A 19964-nucleotide genomic window follows, 5' to 3' on the forward strand; every position below is an offset into this window, starting at 1 on the left:
GCTCGGAGCGGTGTGAGATGGCTGCCACACGCACGCAGCCAACTGGGGCACTGCTACTATAAATCTGTGATTATAAGCACAATGCGCCGAAAGTGGAGCACCCACAGGGACAACCATTTCGAAGAACCTCAGTTACTGCACAAGGTGAGTAACCTCTTTTTGCTTCCACTGATCCTGGTATTAGCAGGGAGCCAAACCATCTACCAGTGCAAGTCAGAACATCCACAGGACTTTTCTAACTTACACTAGCAGGAATGGTCCCCAGCATGCCCCTTTATGGCACGCGCATAAAGGGAGCAAGTGACAAAAAGCCAATGTCCCTTTTATACTGCTAGGCCAATGGTCTGGGCCAGGATCTTTCATGTTGTCCAATTTTGCTTTTCCAAACTACTGTTCTGTTCCCTTTGTACTAGGGCTTTCATTGTGCTCATATCTGCATTACAGACTAAAACATTGAATCAAAGGAGAATATAAGGAAATAGAGCACTGTAAATACTGCAGGGATCTCTAATATTTAAAAAAAAATGTTTTTCTCTTTAAGATTTCAAAAATGTCAAATGTGTAAGAAGACATCAGACAGTGTGTGAAAACTAGATATTAGGTTCCCAATTTCTGATGTCATTTTTTCTGATGCAAACTATATCATTATTATTGATGGATGCTGTCAGATGAAAAGAAAAACAAGATTTAAAATGTACAGTGGGATCCATGTCACTAATTGAAACTGACACCACAGTGTTTAGAGAATTCCACTTCTCCTTCTGATAAGCACACAGGCCTAGTTAATTCACTAAGTAGCCTTTATTAAATTGAGCAGATGGGAAATCACATTTTTTCTTCCCTTTCTTGCATCAGACAAAGGTTAGGAAAAGGTCACTAAAATTTCCAATAAGACTTATGATATACAGCACACATTCTGCTAAATTTACTTCCATGTATTGTGTTGAGTCTGTTCTGTGTTACAGGGGATAATTTTCACTTTTATCTCAGCATGGTGCATTGCTATTCCAGTAAAACTCTGCTTCAGTATTATTGATGATATTTGTGTTACAGTAGTGCCCAACATGTGCCTGGTGCTGTGTAGGCTAAAAGGATGCACTGTACAGCAAGACTGTTAACTTGTTTTTATGTATGTTTTATATTAATTTTTTACATCCTACAAGACAGTGATTGTCTCTTACACAAAACATTCATTGAAATCAATAGAATACATTTGTTGTACATTTGGCTATACCGGAGAATTACATTTTCTGATCATACTATTTCCCAATAAATGTAACAGGTTTTATTCTTTCATTTATCTAAACTGAATCAACTTTTTATTCAAAGTGTTCTTTAGACACACATCTTTTTAGCATTAAAGGTATTGAGAAATAATATCATGAATCTTTCCGAAAGCAAGTTGAATGAAAATTATTTTAGCATATATATTTAAGGAATTTTCTATTTCCTCCACCACCTGCCATCCATCCCCAATCACCAAATTTAATGAAAGCACTAGAGGTAGCATGTACTCCATACTGTGGGATAATGAAGCTTATGTGAAATGTCCAGTGGAGGGAACAGGGTAACTGCTACATAGCATTTTTTCTTAGCAGAACAAAGAGTGACATTCATTGGCAAGGTCATTGCTGGTAAGAAATTAAGTGCCAAGTATCAGGCATCTGAAAGACAGCTTTAACTAGAATTAAACAAAATGAGAATATCAAAATGTATGAATTAAATAACTTCACTGATGATGATCGGGGTGTATGGAAGGTATTCATAGCAATACATGTCTTTGGCATTTTTATCACAGTCTTTGGTTTGCTCTGTGTTGCAGAGTAGTTTTAATTACTTATATTTATTTTGTAGTGGCTAGATGACTGCAAAAGGACATTTGATGCTGATGATGGCATACACAGAACCAATACAGATGCTCAGGTAGGTGACTGTCTCTGGTGAATCCTTTTTATATAGTTTATTAAAGTAAAAAACTTGTGTTCTGCACAAAAGCCCTTTTTTGATCTTCTCAAAGATTAAAGTATGTTGCTAAAGCTTTTCATTTCAGTTATCAAACCATCTTTTGGAAACTTAGATTCTTATGAAGTATTGGCCTAATAATAAAGGGCTGTTTTTTATGAAAGTGAGCAACCAGTCTCAGTTCAGGGCTTAATAACAGTGAGTTAGATAAGCAGGGTAGATACTATCTGTGTACCAAAGCAAGTCTGCCTTTTATGCTGCTGTTTCTAGAAGAAAAAGATTAGTATTCTGTTTCTATACTTGTCAGATAGATAGATTATTGTCTGACCAAAAAGCTGTACTGAATCTAATATAATTATTACTATATACATATGTATGACCTGTCTGGAACAATATTTTGCTCTATTGTTATATTTTATTCTTAAAGTAGAAGCATGACAGAAACTTTGTCATACGTTATTTTGCTAATTACTATCTAATATGAAACAACCCATTGTTATTAGTTGAATGTTGTACTTGTTTGTAAAAAACATGCATGCATACATTGCATGAGGATCACCCGTGTCTTTAACACTATTAATTGTTGCAATAGCCTTGTCTACTTGAGACAAGGTTTGTTTCTTAAACAATATATGCATAATATTCTCACTAAATGTACTGTAAAATGGCAGGGGGGTGGTGGGAATCCAAGCACATACATTGTTTTGCTACAGTTGGATACATGGGTTTGATTCTGCCCTCTAGGATTGTGTAATAAAAACGATGAAAGACATAATTAGAGTAGATTTGTTTAAAATCTCTTTCATAGGCAGATTTGACAGGGAAGGTAAAAAGGAAGAACATGATTCCACCCACCTTTGGGTAATTCTGAATACATACACAAAAACTTCTTGGGCTATGCTTACGCTATGAGCTAGGGGTGTGATATCCTCATGTGTGCATACTTGTGCTAGCTCTCCTCAGGCTTGTGCAAGTATAAATAGCAGTGTAGCTTCAGGAGCATAGATAGCGGAAGCACAGCTTAGATGAATACCCACTGGTTTAGACAAATACAAACTCAGCACGCCTCTGCTGCTGTTACCTGTGCTACTGCAACTACACTGCTGTTTAGACCCATGCTAGCTCAAAGAGGCTAGTGCAAGTATGTGTATGCAGGGGAATCACAACCCTAGCTCACAGTGTAGAAAAAGCCAGAGACTTTGATCCTGCCCAGTCTTATGAATCACACATAATTATGTATCTTGAAAAATCAGTGTGTGGAGAATCCGTTTTTTCAATATTTGAAATGAGGAGCATTATATGTCAGAGGACAGACCTAAGCAGTAAGAATTATTGGATGTCTATATTCTGAACCCAAGTCAGGCGAAAGGGGTAAGATTGCCAGGTGTCCGGATTTCGACCGGAACATCCAGTCAAAAAGGGACCCTGGTGACTCCAGTCAAGCACCGCTGACAGGGCCATTAAAAGTCCAGTTGGTGCGAGGCTGGCAGGCTCCTTACTTGGCTCCACGCAGCTCCCGGGAAGCTGCCGTCATGTCCTTCCAAATCCTAGGCATAGGGGAGGCCATGGGGGCTCTGCGCCCTGCCCCCGCCACAAGCGCCGGTTCTGCAGCCCCTATTGGTTGGGAACGTAAGGGCCAGAGGGACATGCTGACAGCTTCCTGGGAGCTGTCTGAGGGAAGCACTGCCCAGATCCCACACCCCGAACTCCCTCCCGCATCCCTGCCCCAGCCCTGAGCTCCCTCCCACACCTAAACTCCCTCCCGGAACCAACACCCCCTCCCACACCCCAATCCTCTTCCCCAGACGTGAGCTCCCTCCTGCGCTCCAAACTCCTCAGCTTCAGCCCGGAGCCCCCTTCCAAATGGGAAGCATTTTCTTCTTTTTACTCTACTATGAAATCTGTTTATAAGAATGTGATTATTTTTTTAAACAAAATCTATACAGTAACACTGTTGGTGATGCTATACTTATGTCTGTCATTAATTTTTCTTTAAAAGAAATCCTATTTTCAGCAGTAAAAATTCCCATTTTGCACACAGAGTTTCAGCCTAGAAAGGAATTTTCTCTCCATTTTTCACAAAATTCTATTTGGACCTATTTAAACTATACAAGTCTCTTTAAAAAAAATCCCAATTCAGATGTTTTTGGTTATGTTTTTAGATTAAAACAATATTAGAGTATGAGATTATTATGTATAGCTGTGTGTTAAGAATTTTGAAAAAAAGAAAAGGAGTACTTGTAGCACCTTAGAGACTAACAAATTTATTTGAACATAAGCTTTCGTGAGCTACAGCTCACTTCATCGGATGCTGTAGCTCACGAAAGCTTATGCTCAAATAAATTTGTTAGTCTCTAAGGTGCCACAAGTACTCCTTTTCTTTTTTGCGAATACAGACTAACACAGCTGCTACTCTGAAACCTGTTGTTATGCAAGAATTTTGAAAAACAATTTAAAATGTCCAATATTTTTAACTCAGAAAAATGGTTAAGCATACAAGCTAAATACTGTTCACAGGATATTTAATGCATATTAAAAATTGTTTACACCCTAATATCTTGCTTGACATATGTCCCATTGTATAATAGACATATGTAGGCATGCACACTTTCCCTACACAGTGTCCTAAAGATTTATTACATACTTTACCTATACAATAATAAAATAGTACTCTGTATTGATATAACATCTTACATTTTCAAAATGCTTTATAAACACTAATTAACTCTCCCAATATACTCATGAAGGCAGTGAGTATTAATATTTCTGCTTTATAGATGGAGAAATGGAGGAAGGGCCAAATTCAGTCCTTACTTCCATAGGTGCTGGGTGCTGGGGTTGTTGCTGCACCCACTGGCTTGAAGTGGTTTCCATCATATGGGTTTGCAGTTTGGTTCAATGGCTCTCAGCACCCCCACTATACAAATTATTCCAGTGCCCCTGTTTACTTCAAACCTATACAGACCTGTTAGAACCAGTGAATGGTGCACAAGATTCAAAAAAGAAAGAGTTTTTCCAAAAAGGTTAAAGATGAGATTGTCAAAGGGGCTCAAGGGAGTTAGATGCCCAGCTCACATTGACCTTCAGTAGAAGTTGGGCATCCAACTCCCTTAGACACCTTTGAAGACATGCAGCCTAGATGCCTTGCCTGAGCCCACACATTGAGTTTATGGCAAAGCTGGCTCCTAGTAGTATGACCCTTTCACTGGATCATACATTTATTTAAAATTTTTAAAAAATTAAAAATATAGTATGTGCTCACTCACACAAAGGCAGGAAAGTGCAGTTAAGGAGTTTTCAAAAAATACACCTTTTATAAACTTTCTAAATACATTTAGAAATGACTTGAAGGAACTATTGTGGATTACTGAATGCAGTACTTGTTTCAGAAATCCTTGTAAGTGGAATGGAATGTTGATTATTAAAGTAATCAACTAATGTACAGAGCATTAAAATGCTGCTGTGGTCAGAAAAATGGCATCTCATTCAACAGAAACACTTAGTTCATTGACATAAATAAGATTCTCCTACTACTTTTTAGCACTGCTAGGGAACAAAGCTGAATTCTCTTTTGGCACACGCATCATCAACAGAATTGTTAACTAAATTCAGTTACAGAATCTTTACTAGTAGTGATGACAAGTGAGCCAGAAAGAAAGCATCTTGACTGTCAGATCCCCATCTGAGTTTGCAAGACTGGCAGTTAGAAAATTATGTTATCTGTAAACTGAGTAAATTTGATGCGAAAGTAATGGAGAGAGAATAAATATAAAACCACACAATACCATTTTTCAGAGAAGAATTTCACTTCAACTTACAGAATATTTCTGTTTATGCTTACATTCCCTATAGAAATCCATCTCTTTTTTTTTCATTTTTGGTTTATAATAGTAATAATAGACCATGTCTGGCATGTTCTGGGACTTAATAACTGGCTGAAGTTTATGAAATCAGCTCTTCTCTGCTGGTCACTAAGGGTATGTCTACATGGAAGGAAAAAAAAAAGTACAGCAGCAAGTCTGAGTGCAAGTCAATTGATTCAGGTTCATGGGGCTCCCGCTGCAAGGCTAAAAATAGCAGTGTAAATGTTTGGGCTCAAGATGGAGCCCAAGCTCTGAAACTCAGCAAGGGTGGAAGGTCTCAGAGCCCAAGCTCCAGCCTGAATGTCTACACTGTTAGTTCCACAGCACTTGCCCCATGACTGAGACTCACTGCCATGGGACTAGTTTTTTGCTGTGTAGACGTACCCTAAGGGCTTTGATCCTATGCTTATTGAAGTCAATAGCAAAATTCCCATTGATTTTAACTGTTCAGGGTCAGGGTTTTATTTCCTGAAATTGCACTGTGCCCAGTAGTTGCTGCTTGCCTAATTACTCTAGTATTAGGTATTAGTAAATAGAGACTACAGAATAAAATATAGGCATTATATATATTCTGTGTATTTACATAATACTAAAGCATAAACTGCTCCTGTGTGGAAGAGTCACTTTGATTGCATCATCTCTCATGTGCTTATTAATGTATGTGTTAAGTGCCACCAACGTGCTTGGCACTGTACAAAACACAAAAGTAAAGACTTTCCCTGGCCCAAATAACTTACACTCTAAGGGCTGGTGTACACTGGTGTCAGCATGTAGGATATGTGTAGTACACACCACAGCAAAAAGCAGGCTGTTTCCACCCTGCCAAGTGTAGCTACTGGGAGCATTTCTCTGCTGCAGGGAGCTTCCAGAGCCTTTCCCCAGTGCCTGCCCCGCCAGAGCCTTTCCCTGCCAAAGCAGCGGGAAGGTAGTGGGACATTACACTACTAAAAACAGCGGTGTAGATGGCGAAGACAGTGAGGGTGAAGAGAGCTGTGTAGGATATGTACCCTAAGGTTCTGGTGTGTCTTTACTCTGCTCACCGAAGTAGTGCCTCACTGTCTATACTGTTATTTATACCCATGCTAGGGGTGCATGCAGTGTGTATGTACTCCACATGCCATTGTATGTGTAGATATAGCCAAAAAAGGCTTTTCTGACATTTACCACACACACATGCCCATTCTTCTTCTAAAATACTGTATGCACAATCCTAGAGGGAAATTAGACCGTGAAAATCTTGCCTTGAAGTATTGTAAAGGTCTTAATTAAAAACTCAAAAACAAAGACTTCTTGAGTTGACTCAAAATCCAGATTGACATAACACCCTAAATTCATGGGGAAAGTGATGGGGGGGTTCATTTTGTTGTTTTTCTCCCCCATGTTCAAATATGATGACATGGATTAAGGAAAATGGATTGTACAGATAATAAACCCCAGTTGTTCTTGTTTCTGATGGTTTATATAAATATTTACACGTACATAACTGCAGACCCCTCCTGTAGCAGTGTTGTAGTTGAAGTATATTTTTGTTAATGGGTAGGACAGCAAGAAAAGAAGTTACTCTTTGTTAGTTATATCAGCAAGTGTTTAGTAATTTCACTTTGAATTCAGCCTGATATTTTTCCCACTCAATGAACCTGTTGAGAATGGTAGATATATTTCTTCCTCCAGTTTACCTGGGACATCTATTACCCTAATTAAAATAATTTCCTACACTAATTCTTGATCTTTTTCTTCCTTTGTATTTTTGTGACACGCTCACCTTCTTGCTTAGCAAATGGAAATTCTAGCAGTAAGTGATGGTTCTTGATTTATTGAATACTTACCCATGACAGTCAACAAACTGGTCTCCATCTGTCTCTTGTCCATTTGTGACATAGTAATGTCTTGTCATAGACTATTATAAATGTACTGCGTGCTTCAATTTTGTATAGTCCTAACCCATGAACTAGTGGTCCTTTGTAAATAATATGATCCTGTAGTTAATAGAAGTTAATAGTAGATGACTCCATTAGTAGTAGCTTCTCTGTCTAAATCTAAAGCAATATTAACATTGCCTCCTCATTGACTCATGTTTTAGATAAAAATATGCAAACAAAGCAGTGCATAAGTTAATATTGCTGCTCCATTCCAATAAGAATATACCATCTGATATTTCTTAACATAAAATCATAGCGCGCTTTCATAAGGAAAATTCTTATGTCTAAGAATTGAATTAGTTTCCTCTTGCTCTATCATGCAATTGTAACTGTAAGTCTAGGGTTAATAGCATACTTACCTGTTTATATTATCATTGGGAAAAGAGGCCATACTCATAAATCACAATTGTTTGTTTGTGATTAAACAGATCTACTGTTTAAACTCACAAAACAGCCAAAAGAAGTAAAAGCGATCTATGTACTTCCTGCTGGAGCATGACATTTTGAAATGTCATTTGAATCACCTTTTTTCTTGTTGGAAATGTGATTGCCTTTCTTAAAAGATAAACTTTTAACCTGCAAGAGCAATGCTACTTTATTTCTAATTACCAATCTAGTCCTGAATGCAGCTTTCATCTGCTTCTCATTAGCTTGTAAATCTTCTTGACATTTCCTTTTCTGCAGTAAGCAAATAAATATTTTTAATATTGTAAATTCTGTGCTGGACAAACTGGCTATGATTTATTGTCCGATTGTGTCATATGTTAGTTGATTAGCACTCCCTGAATTTAAGATAATGTTGCCGTTTACATTTTTAGGAGCTGGAGTTGTGTCGGAGGTTATACAAGTTGCATTTCCAATTGCTGCTTCTGTTCCAAGCCTATTGCAAACTTATCAGCAAAGTAGATACAATCAAAAAAGAGGCAGAGGTAAAGGAAATAATATTATTTAGCTACCTGTTATTGGTGTTCAAAAGCAATACTCGTTAAAAAATTACCTTTTTTATAATTTTTTTTTATCGGTGGGTCATTTCTTTTGAAAATGGAGGTGTGTATACCAGCTGTTTTGTAGCCAAGAGATAAAAGGTTTAATTAGAACTTGCAATTATTTTCTCGGTCATTGAATTATATCTGTGTTGATCCTTGGACTACTTGAAAGCTCTTTAATACAAAGTGATGCAGGGAGCCCATTGATCTTAAAAAAATCAAGGATTTAAAATGTTTCTGTCACTGATGGTGTATACCAATCAAACTGTAAATAAGGTACATTAAATCAAGAAGATTCTGTTATGAAGACCCTTTCTGCCTCCACTGAGTATCATCATCTGTACATAGTTGTATAATCAGTTTGCAATTAATGTTACAGCTTTAAAGCCATATTCAAGTTTCAGGTGATTATAACCTATCTCTGCATATCTGTACAAGAAGTAGTATGTCTTCAGCACAACTAAAAATCAGGGAGATGGTGTCTCAGGTTGGAAACAAAAAAGAAGCACACAAAATTAGTGATATTTCTAAAAAATTAGCTATTAGAGGTTTTTACAACAGAAGGTTGATTAAAAGAGGCTGGAGGGCCATAAAAAATTGCTGCATTGAAAGGGCCGCTGGGCACTTAATGAAGAGGAAGCAGTTTTCAAGCTGTCGCTCAAAAGCTGCATTGGCTAGCCTTCTCGAGCTAGCTTGAATCCAACTACCACAGGTAACAACAACAGTGAAGACAGCACAGGGCAGACTTCGTTGCAGTTAGTACAAGTTCAGCACAGACCCTGGGTATGTACTCAGCTCACTAGCCTGCTCTGAAGCCCATGCTACGCTGTCTTCAGTGCTCCTTTTACCCTCACTAGGTGGCTCAAGCTAGCTCAGGTAGGTTAGCCTGTGCACAACTTTTGCTGTGTAGACTTACCCTTTTTCTCGTCAAACCCTTCCCACACTCCTTATCAGTTACACACATCCCTACCTCTCCCTCCAGTTCCAACACACCCATCTCCATCCCCCATAATGGGCACCTGGATGTTTTCATTCTTGAGATCCCAGTATACACATTTGTTGATAACAGTGGGTAATGTTGATGAAAGAAGTTGTCTCCCAGTCAGCGGGTGCTGTGGCAACTGGTCATGCATATTTATCCCCACTGCCTGCCCAGTCACCATGTCAGCCATAGAAGCACTTCAGAGTATAGGTCTCGTGTCTTACTCATGCTCTTTGGCCAAGGAGTTTTCTTTCCCACCTGTCCTGTCTGGGGAATTATGATGTAGGTTTTGCTTTCTGTGTAGACCATGGTAGACTGAGTGCAAGCTCAGGAACAGCACTGCAGTATGTGCACTGGCTGGACCACACTACTGTGTTTGGGTCACCACTGCTATATACGTGTACTGGACTTTTTCTTTCTTTCTGTACATTCAGATTTTCTTTATTTGTAATAGAATGACTTCAGCTTTATTTCATTCTTCCAAAAGAGGCTACTTCTTTAGGTTGATTTGATACATGGCTACAGGTGGAAGGGTTCATGGGCTCACCAATGACAGAGTGGTTTCGAGGTGAGAATTCCTGCAAGGAATTCTAAAGAACTGACTAAGGACAGACTATGGGAAAGCCCAAATCCTCATTACAAGTACTTGACTCATGTAATCATCCAAATGCATCAATGTTTGGGCCAAGTGGCCACACTGGTGCCCTTGTCTGTGTGTCCTCATGCACAGTTCCGAGGGAGGGAAAGTGCACATCCCTATCTTCCTGCAACGCTTCATTTGGCTGAAAAGAGTTTTTGATCCAGAAAAGCTCAACTCTCCATATTTCTTTTAGGTTATAAACATGTCAGAAGAACTTGCCCAGCTGGAGAGCTGTTTGAAAGAGGCTGAATCTGCTTCAGACAGTGGTATTGAAGAAATTGAAATACAAGAGGCTTCCCAAGCTAGCACAGAAACTGCCATTCATTCTCTCATTGAAACCTTGAGAAGCAAGGAGTTTATATCAGCAGTAGCACAGGTCAAGGTTTTCAGGTAAAATGTGAAATGATTTAAATTATTATGCTTTTAGAGCAGCACTCAGTTTCCTAATGGACTTTTTAAATTTAAACATAGGCGTGATTCCAATTTTTTTTCAACTCTTGCTAGATGTCCTTGTTGAAAAGGACAAAACTGGTTGTTTTTATGTGTTTTTCTCCTGTGCATTTTCACCATTTAAGAAGGGTAGTTCTGATCTTTATTAACTGTTTGTATCCTTTGAAAAATAAATTTATTGTAATATTATCCTGTAAGAAAATGACATCTTATTAATAAGTATAGGAATAGCACCTTAGAACTCTTTCTCTCTCTTTCTCCTCTCACATTCTTTTCATATATAAATACATATTCTTTAAAACAAAAATGAAAGTCACTTTGAATAATTAATTGCTTTGTTTTCTTTTGAAAGAAAATATTGAATATTTAAATTATATGTTCACAGGTCTATTTGGCCCAATGACATATTTGGCAGTTCTGAAGATGACCCAGTCCAGACACTGTTGCATATATATTTTCGTCATCAGACATTGGGCCAGACTGGTAGCTTTGCAGTAGTAGGCTCTAACCAAGACATGTCAGAAGCCAGCTCAAAACTGATGGAACTTAATCTAGAAATTCGAGAGTCTCTACGCATGGTTCAGTCCTATCAGCTTCTAGCAAAAGCCAAACCTGTAGGAAATATGGTGAGCACTGGATTCTGAACAGCTTTTCATTTAGTAGAGAAACAAAGCAAAGGATGCCTCAGAACATTATCAAGCACCTTTCATTAAAAAAACTGATGGCCAATACAGAATTTTAACATAGCAAGAAATTTCATCAAAAACAAAGATCTAAAAACCAGTGGAGTTAACATCTGACTAGTGTTTCTACACACAACAGTTGTGTGGGCGGTAGTGGTTTTTTAATTATATAGATATAAACTACATTAAAGGAAAAGGGCTAAAAGCAATGCATATACATGCATTATTTTCTGTAGAAACAGAATTGTAAGTGCTGTTGCAGTAATGTTCCAGATGTTGAGACAAGAAAAGCAGGTGGGATGAGGCTAAAATCAAGGCTGATTTATTTTGGCTGAAGACCTGCAAGATTTCCTGGTTTTACAGCAGTACATGTAATCATCAACTAATTGCCTAATGACACATTTTGCAATGTCCTGAAGAATGTGCAGTCATATATGAGCAGAAAAAGGACTTGTAAAGACTTTGCAAAAACCATTGATTTCTCAATGTTTTATTTGCTTTTTGTTTTGTCTGTAATGAGGAATTATGTGTGAGAGTTGAAATGTATGGATATGTGACCGTTGCATTTTGAAGGTATGGATGTTTGTTGATGAGGTCTCAGAGCATGCCTGAAAGAGCAATGCAAGATTATTTTTGGAGAAATTTTATTTTATTAGCTCTAATCCTCATAGTGTGTAAATGTTAGGACATTTAATAATATTTTAAACTGGGATTCCCCAGTGTTTCTAAAAGAAATAATATATCTGTTAAACTATTGGAATGCTGCTCAGTTCTCTGATCAGTGCTTATGTTACAAATATTGATAACTAACCAAAAAGTAGCTGCCTGCAGAGACTTTAAAATGTATATTAAAGATATATGCTGCCCATCAGCAATTCTCATTAGAAGAAAGTTAACTTATTTTATTCTGTATATATTCTAGAAAGTGTATAGTGCAAAACCAGTATTTTTCTTGTACATTCATGCAATGCACTGTTATATGAGAATAGATGTACAAAGCTAATGGGGGAAGGGGAACAGTGGCTATTGGTAGTAAAATACATGACTTGCAGTCGGTGTAGTCTGCTGAGTTCAAGAAAAGAGGTGTGAATGCATTTACATGTATCTTCATAACTCACGTTACACCTCAGGAACTGGGACTACAGGGGAAAAAAAATGAAAGGAAGAGGAAACTGACTATCAAAACCTGCAAACCGGCAATATACTTATAGTTCATAGTCATTGTTCACTGTAGCATAAAATGAACTGGATTCTGTTGAAAATAGCATTTTGTAAAAGAAATACGTGAATGTAGTCCCATGATTCCTGTGATTTGAAAGGAACACCCAGTATTTTTATATGCATCTCTCTTACCCACTGTGATTTTTTTTTTTAAACTGGGCTCTGTAATTTATTCGGAGTTTAGAATGTACAAATGAAATTCTTAGCTTTGCCTTTTCTTGGGGAAGTGAACCCCACTAGAAATGTAATTATGCTGAAATGCATTAACTGAAGGCACTGTGCATGCTGTTGGACTGCTGACAGTAGTTGATACCTTAACAAGCTCTGTAACTGGTCAAGGCACATTCATAATCACTGTATTTTTTGACCTGATAAAATTGAATTATTTTGATGTTTCTGTGGTACTGTAGATGGTGTTCTTAATTATTTAATACGTATTTACTGGGGTTATGTAGTTTTATTTAGTGGCGCATTACACTTTTATTTACATCATCTTTTACCAGCCCCCCCCCCCTTTTTTTGTAAAATAAAAACATTGTATCTGTCATCCTGTGTATTTTGTGCAAGCTAGAAGGATACATAAGTGTCATTTTTAGAAGTTTGTAAACATTGAAGTGGAAATATTTCTTAGCAGTTAACATACTGTACAATTTCAGCAATGAATTGGCAAATAGATTTCCATGTTTTCTTCTCATAGGTCCTGTCTATGCTACAACATTTTAGTGTGCATCAAATCAGATTGTAATATGGCTTATACTGCCCAGGCCTCACATCCACATCTAATTATAAATTCCAGTGCACAATTCCTAACAGTGTACAGTTTTTGGAATTTTCTGTTCTTACAATTATCAGACTAACCTGGGTCCCGGCAATATTCTCTTACTTTATAGTTTAGCCTAATCTGGGTGTTTTCTCCTAATCCACCTTTCTCCCAAGCATCTGAAGGAACTACATCTCAAAATGCACTACACCGTGTTTTCCTAGCACTCTTTTCTCCCACACCAGCCCTCCATGCAACCACATAACAAGGAAGTAGTATGCCAATTTAAGTATACTTTCTTTTGCTAACAGGAGCAAGTATTTACACATCCATTTCTTATAACTAGCTGGATTCTTGTGCTAGCTGCTATCCTAGATGAATGTTATCATAGATGATCAAGCACCTGATCTGATACTGGGGTCAATGACCTGTTTACCTTCTGAAGCAAGGGGTGTACCTAAGACGGTTAAGGTTTAGCCAAGTGAAATCATGAGATTTGCTGAGTATGCTGGTGCCTGGAGTGTCAACTAATGCAAATGGGGGAAAAAAAGCAATAAAGGACTAATCTGAGTGTAAGATTGCAATCTGGGGTCCAGCAAGCAACCCCAAGTTAACTTCTACTTTCTTTGAAGAACTGGTCCAGATTTTTAATAACAAACCAAGCTCAATCCTATTTCACATACTCAAGAGCTTTGTAGTAGTCCCTGCAACCCCATTTGAAATTACACAATCCAGTGTCCACAACAGGTGGTGTCTTCTATGAGACCAGAAGTTTGCAGTTAGCATAGGTCTGAGATGGAGACAGGGAGTTATTGCATTTAACATGAATTGGGACTGCCTACCACGTGTTTAAAACTTACTAGAGCGTGGAACTTACAGAAGATGGACAGCCCACAGGATTCATTTTTTACTGCCATTATCAAAAATGCCCAATCTTCCAACTGCCGAAAGTGAGACTTCAGACTGTACCATTGTTATTATGCTGGAAGAAACAGTAGCCAGGGAGGGTGGAAACCAGATGTTATCCCCACCCTACTGCTCCTATTTGTAGCAGCGACCTGACTAATACCAGCCACTATAGTGAAGCAACATCCAGCAAGCCCACTTCTCAAGCTATATTAAGATCCAGTTTCTTGCCTCATCAATGATGCAGTATCTGCAATGATGTAGGAGGATGTGGCAGAAGTAGCTGCTGTTTTCAAAAGAAGTGTGGTGATAACTATAGGAAATACTGCAGCTCTCTGCCTTCGTTATGGCACTGGTTTAATTTTTATGTAATGAAAATATGAATTGCATGCTGGTAAACTTTGAAGTCTCTATATAAAGTATCCTTTCAGAGAAAAAAAAATTAGAAGCAGCACAAAACTCTGTCTTTCTGTGCATCACAGTTCTATGACTGTCACAGAATTTTATCATTCTGAGGACTGTAACACTGACCTACACTATTGCATCTTCAATAACAAGGTAGTCTTACAAACATCTGATTCTTAGGTAACTGTGGGAGTGTACTTTTTCATATCCCACAGGCCCTAGTCTTCCCCTTCTGATCAAGTCTACTGTTCCAGGAAGGAAAAGTTTTCTGATGCACTATTCATTGTCCAGAGCAATGAAGGTATACCTCAAACACATGGACTGCTTTTGAAAAATCAGTATACTTTCTTTCCATCCAAAATGTCTCAACCAAGACAACTTATCCATAGGCAGATGGATAAGATGTGTTAGAAATGCATACACTGCCTTGGGTGCACAGGTTCCAACGTTCATTTAATGCATTCCAATGTAGCTCTCTCGGTTGAAGGGGTATCAGTTACTTTAAAAGAAATCAAGAAGTTGTCTATATTGTCCTCTAATATTTTCATTAAGCAGTCCAAGAGTGGCTTGTTCTCTCATGGAGATGTCTCCTTTGGAAGAAAGGTGTTCTATTGAGTAGTCTCTGAAGAATTTTTTTTTCCCCCCTTCCCTGACAGGGAATGTGGAAATACTTGGCTGACTTCTGCTTCCTCCCTTTCATCTGCCTTCCCACTATTTTCCACACTACTCTTCATCTTATTAGAGATACAACGTAGCAGCACGGTCAGGAGCTAGAAGGGAAAAATGTTAGACTGAGGGAAAAAGATCAGATCTAGAAAGGAAATGATCAGCTAACACATCCTTTTGGATATGTCAAATAGTTCTTTAATCTCATACAAAACACAGACCCCAAGGCCAAAAGAGACCATTGTGATCATCTAATCCCATCCTTTGTGTAAAACAGGCCATAGAACTTCCCCAAAATAATTCTTAGAAAATATCTTCTAGAAAAACATCTGATCTTGATTTAAAAATTGGCGGCAATGGAGACTCCACTAAGACCCTTGGTAAGTTGTTCCAATGGTTATTTGCCTTCATTTCCATTTTTAAATTTGTCTTGCTTCAACTTCCAGCCCTTGGAGCATGTTATACCTTTCTCTGATAGGGTGAGGAGTTTTAGTTAAATATTTGTTCCTTATGTGGATACTTACAAACTAATCAAAATCACCCCTTTATCTTTTCATCTATCACTATAAGGTACATTTTCTAATCTTTTAGCCAGTCTCATGGCTCTTCTCTGAACCCTCTCCACTTTATCAACATTCTTCTTGAATTGTGGCTACTAGAACTGGATGTAGTATTCCAACAGCAGGCTCATCTCTACTCCTACTCAAGATTCCTGTTTATTCACCAAGGATCATGTTAGCTCTTTTGGCCACAGCATTACTTGGAAGCTCATGTTCAGCTGATTCTCCTGAGAAACAGTAAACTGAAAAAAGATTTATGGGTTGTGGAGGATAGAGTTCCCCAGCCTGTAAGCATGGCCTACCTTCTTTGTTCCTAGATGTATACGTTTAACCATATTAAAATGCATGGTACTGGCTTATGCCCAGTTTACCAGTGATCTAGAGTGCTCTGAATCCATGATCTTTCATTATTTACCACTCCTCCATTTTGTGTCATCTGTATACTTTGTTTTCTTATAGGTCATTAATAAAAATGTTATTGCAAGGCCCAAGATCAATCCCTGGGAGACTCCACTAGAAACATTTGCTCGATGACAATTCCCAATTACATTGAGACCTATCAGGCAGTTTTTAAATCCATTTAATGTGTCATGTTAATTTTATATCTCTTTCTAGTATTTTAATCAGTGTCATGTCATACAAAGTCAAACACCTTAAAGTTTAAAGAAAAGGAGTACTTGTGGCACCTTAGACTAACAAATTTATTTGAGCATAAGCTTTCGTGAGCTACAGCTCACTTCATCGGATGCATTTCTGATGCATTTCATCGGATGCATTGAAGTGAGCCATAGCTCACGAAAGCTTATGCTCAAATAAATGTGTTAGTCTCTAAGGTGCCACAAGTACTCCTTTTCTTTTTGCGAATACAGACTAACACTGCTACTACTCTGAAACCTTAAAGTTTAAGTATGTTTACATTATTACTTTTATCAACCATACTTGTAACCTCATAAAAAAGTTTGAAAAGATCCATTTTCCATAAACCCATGTTGATTTGCATTAAATTATGTAGCCCTCCTTTAATTCCTAATCAAGTCCCCTGTCAATCACTCCTTTATCTTACAGGGGCTCAATGTTGAGCTGCCAGGCCTATAACTACATGGGTCAAAATTGTGATTATGTACCTGGGTAATGAAGGAGTTGTTAGTTGTAAGTATTTCTAAAGGTTTGGCCATATGTTTGATAGGCAGATGGAAATGCGGACTGCCTCTCCAATCTGTGCAGAGAAAGCACAGCCTATTCATAATGGATTGGGGAAAGGGAATTAAGAAATTTTCCATCATTCCACATATTGATGTGATTAAGCCAAATTCTGGTATACAAACATATTTAAAGACTCACACTGGCACTCTACACTCCCACTTTAGAAATAGGTGGCCAGTATTATAGCTACATAGAAGAAGCCAGTAGTCAGCTCCTCTCAGATCACTTCGGGGGGGGGGGGGAAGAGAGAAGGACGTGCAGGGGAGAAAAAGGAGAACCCAGAAGGAAGAATCTCAGGACAGTCAACATGGGAGGAAAGACTAACCAGGATGTCCTTCCAAGAATTTGAAATAGTGTTGGGAAGGGAAGAATAGGAGAGATGGAGGAAAGACAAGAAAAGGGCACCAAAACCAGAGTAAGAAGGAAATGAGGTAGAAGAAAGAAAGCAGTAGCTGGACAACTACACATAAGCTCACTGACTTCAGCATGGCAATGTCATTTCTGTCCTTGCATACCAACACCACTACTGCTGCATTCTTCCCCCAATACAGCAACTCACATCTTTCTCTGTCAGTCTCTGCCTTGAGTTATGACCTCTCTCAGTGGATATCTAGAGATGCAAGCCAACACTATTCACATGCATAAGCAATTCATATTTGTTCTACATTTACACTTCATGTCACAGCTGGACTTTCAAGTTTTGAAGGGGAAGGAGATTTACATTTTTTTCCTGTGCTGTTTGGTTCAGTTCTTTTTAATTGTGCTGAAAAAGACTATTTGTTAAACTGGTAGGAGGGAAGATGAGCTATAACTTTCATGGATAATGGACAGGTGTCTAGATTTCTTAAGGGAGAAAGGAGAATTTGTCACCTGTATTAGTCATTTTCCTACAATTGTAAGCCATCCCCTGCATTTATTTAATATGAATTGGACAAGTCACTCTTCCTCTTTCCTATTACCAAAATATTGGTAATATGTATCCCTTATCTGGGATATGTTTTGCATACTAGCTGCTATTGTATACTTCCTCACTGGGAGTCTTAAGATGGTACAATGGAAATGTGGTTGCTTTAGTCCAAACTCTGATCTAGCATTTTCCATCACTTTCACAGAAGTCATACACACCAAAAAATAAATAAATAAATAAATCCAGTAAGTCAGCTTGGAGGTCTGTTAAAGGTTACCTGTTGAGCCGGACATCTCCACGTCCTTCAGTCTCCCAAGAGCATGCTCCAGGAGCAGTCTGGTCCTTTTCAAATCACTCTGTGCTGCTTCACCAGCAAGGATCAGGCAGGGTAAGATTGCTCTGCTGGCTGGGGATCGCTTAGTGAAATCCTCCTTGTATGGCAAACAAAAGTATCCTCTCCCCCCCTACAGAGTCTAGTTCTTGAAAAGGTCTAGCCTTGTTTACCTTAGCTGTTGCCATTCAGCTCTCTTCTAGGAGTGTTTCTAACCACACCCTGTAGTAGGATGTGGGAGATGGACAGGTACACTTCCAATACTGTAATTAGGAGTCTTAGACCAATAATCCATAATAGTAGCCAACCTTCACAAAGCTTTAGTAGTTTTCTTAGCCAGAGTGACTGATGCTCTGACAAGACAAGCTTCAACCCCACCCCCCAAAAAATGGGCTTGATCAGCCATTCCTTATTTCCACTAATCCAATAGTATCAAGCCCCAAGCATCCCATCAGAGGAATCAATTTGGCAATGTGTAGGTCTATGAACCTCAACAACTCAATGTGTCATTTTTCAGATACCACTTTAGATTGCTCCAGAATTATGATTGCTGGTCTGTTTTGTTTTTGTGCATTAGGACCCAGCAAAGTAATTCGACATCCTAAATTTATAAATAGGTCTCCACAAAGAGTGGCCCTTGTGTTCTGTGACAGACTCCAGGACTAAATATTGAAAATACCCCACATACTCAGTACAGGCAATAAAGTTGCCTACATTTTCCAAAATTACACAGTTGGGCAGAAATGGATAATAGGAAGAGGCAAAACAAATTACATATTTATGCTGGGAACAAATCTGTGTTAAAGTACTGAATCTGGGTTACTGCAACTAGGTCAGAAGGGCATATTGAAAGCTAGTTGGTCACTACTGTGATTCTAGCTGTAACATTTAACTGCACACCTAGAAACAAGTTTGTGAAGGGGGGGAAGAAAAAAGGGAGGAGGGGTTGGAGAATGTAATCCTACAAGCTACAGAATACAAGCTTATTAAAAGGATGAACATTCTGCAAACACTATAGGAAGGAGTAATGTGTGTACATTTATCTTTTGAAATTAGACAATCCATGTCTGGTTTTACAAACAGATTATCCTTACTTCTGTTAAAGGTTGTGTTTCTACCCAACTGCTTTAAATGGTATTTTATATGGCAAACATTTAATAAAGACTCCCATTAATAGATGTAGACAAGAATTTCTTTTAAAGTTATGTACAGAATTCTAATCTCCTGTCTATCTTTACTGTAAGGAAAAAAAAAAAACACAAAACAAACAAACAGGTTTGCATCCTTATGTAGTATGCCCTTTCCCATCTTCACTGAGAAAAGCCAGAGTGACAGATTTAATGGATTTTCACTAAAAATATGTGAAAAGCCTCATAGTAACTGCCTGCAGAAGGCCATACATTAGGTATAGACATACCAAGTTTAATAAAAAAACCTTAAAGGAAGGTTACGTTCTGTCTTTCCAGAAGTGTCAGTGCTTTTTAAAAAAAAAAAAAAAAAAAGTTGGAGGTTTTTCAAGT

The 19964-nt window shown here is 38.2% G+C and overlaps 1 protein-coding gene across 16 annotated transcripts in view; it reads left to right on the forward strand.

The window, feature by feature from the left end:
• Positions 1-13253, forward strand: part of FRYL (FRY like transcription coactivator) — a 429780-nt gene extending 416527 nt beyond the window's left edge. For 10 of the 16 annotated variants that reach the window (XM_043513888.1, XM_043513887.1, XM_043513879.1 and 7 more), the window contains 5 exons: positions 1855-1923; positions 7600-7617; positions 8563-8673; positions 10546-10742; positions 11188-13253. In XM_043513888.1, the coding sequence (XP_043369823.1) occupies positions 1855-1923; positions 7600-7617; positions 8563-8673; positions 10546-10742; positions 11188-11446 (654 nt within the window). In that variant the 3' untranslated portion in view covers positions 11447-13253. The remainder of the gene's footprint in view (positions 1-1854; positions 1924-7599; positions 7618-8562; positions 8674-10545; positions 10743-11187) is intronic. The other 6 variants (XM_043513882.1, XM_038399650.2, XM_038399652.2 and 3 more) reach the window with 1 other exon arrangement.
• The last annotated feature ends 6711 nt before the right edge of the window (positions 13254-19964 follow it).

Source organism: Dermochelys coriacea, chromosome 4, assembly GCF_009764565.3.
Source record: "Dermochelys coriacea isolate rDerCor1 chromosome 4, rDerCor1.pri.v4, whole genome shotgun sequence".
NCBI classification, from domain to species: domain Eukaryota; kingdom Metazoa; phylum Chordata; order Testudines; family Dermochelyidae; genus Dermochelys; species Dermochelys coriacea.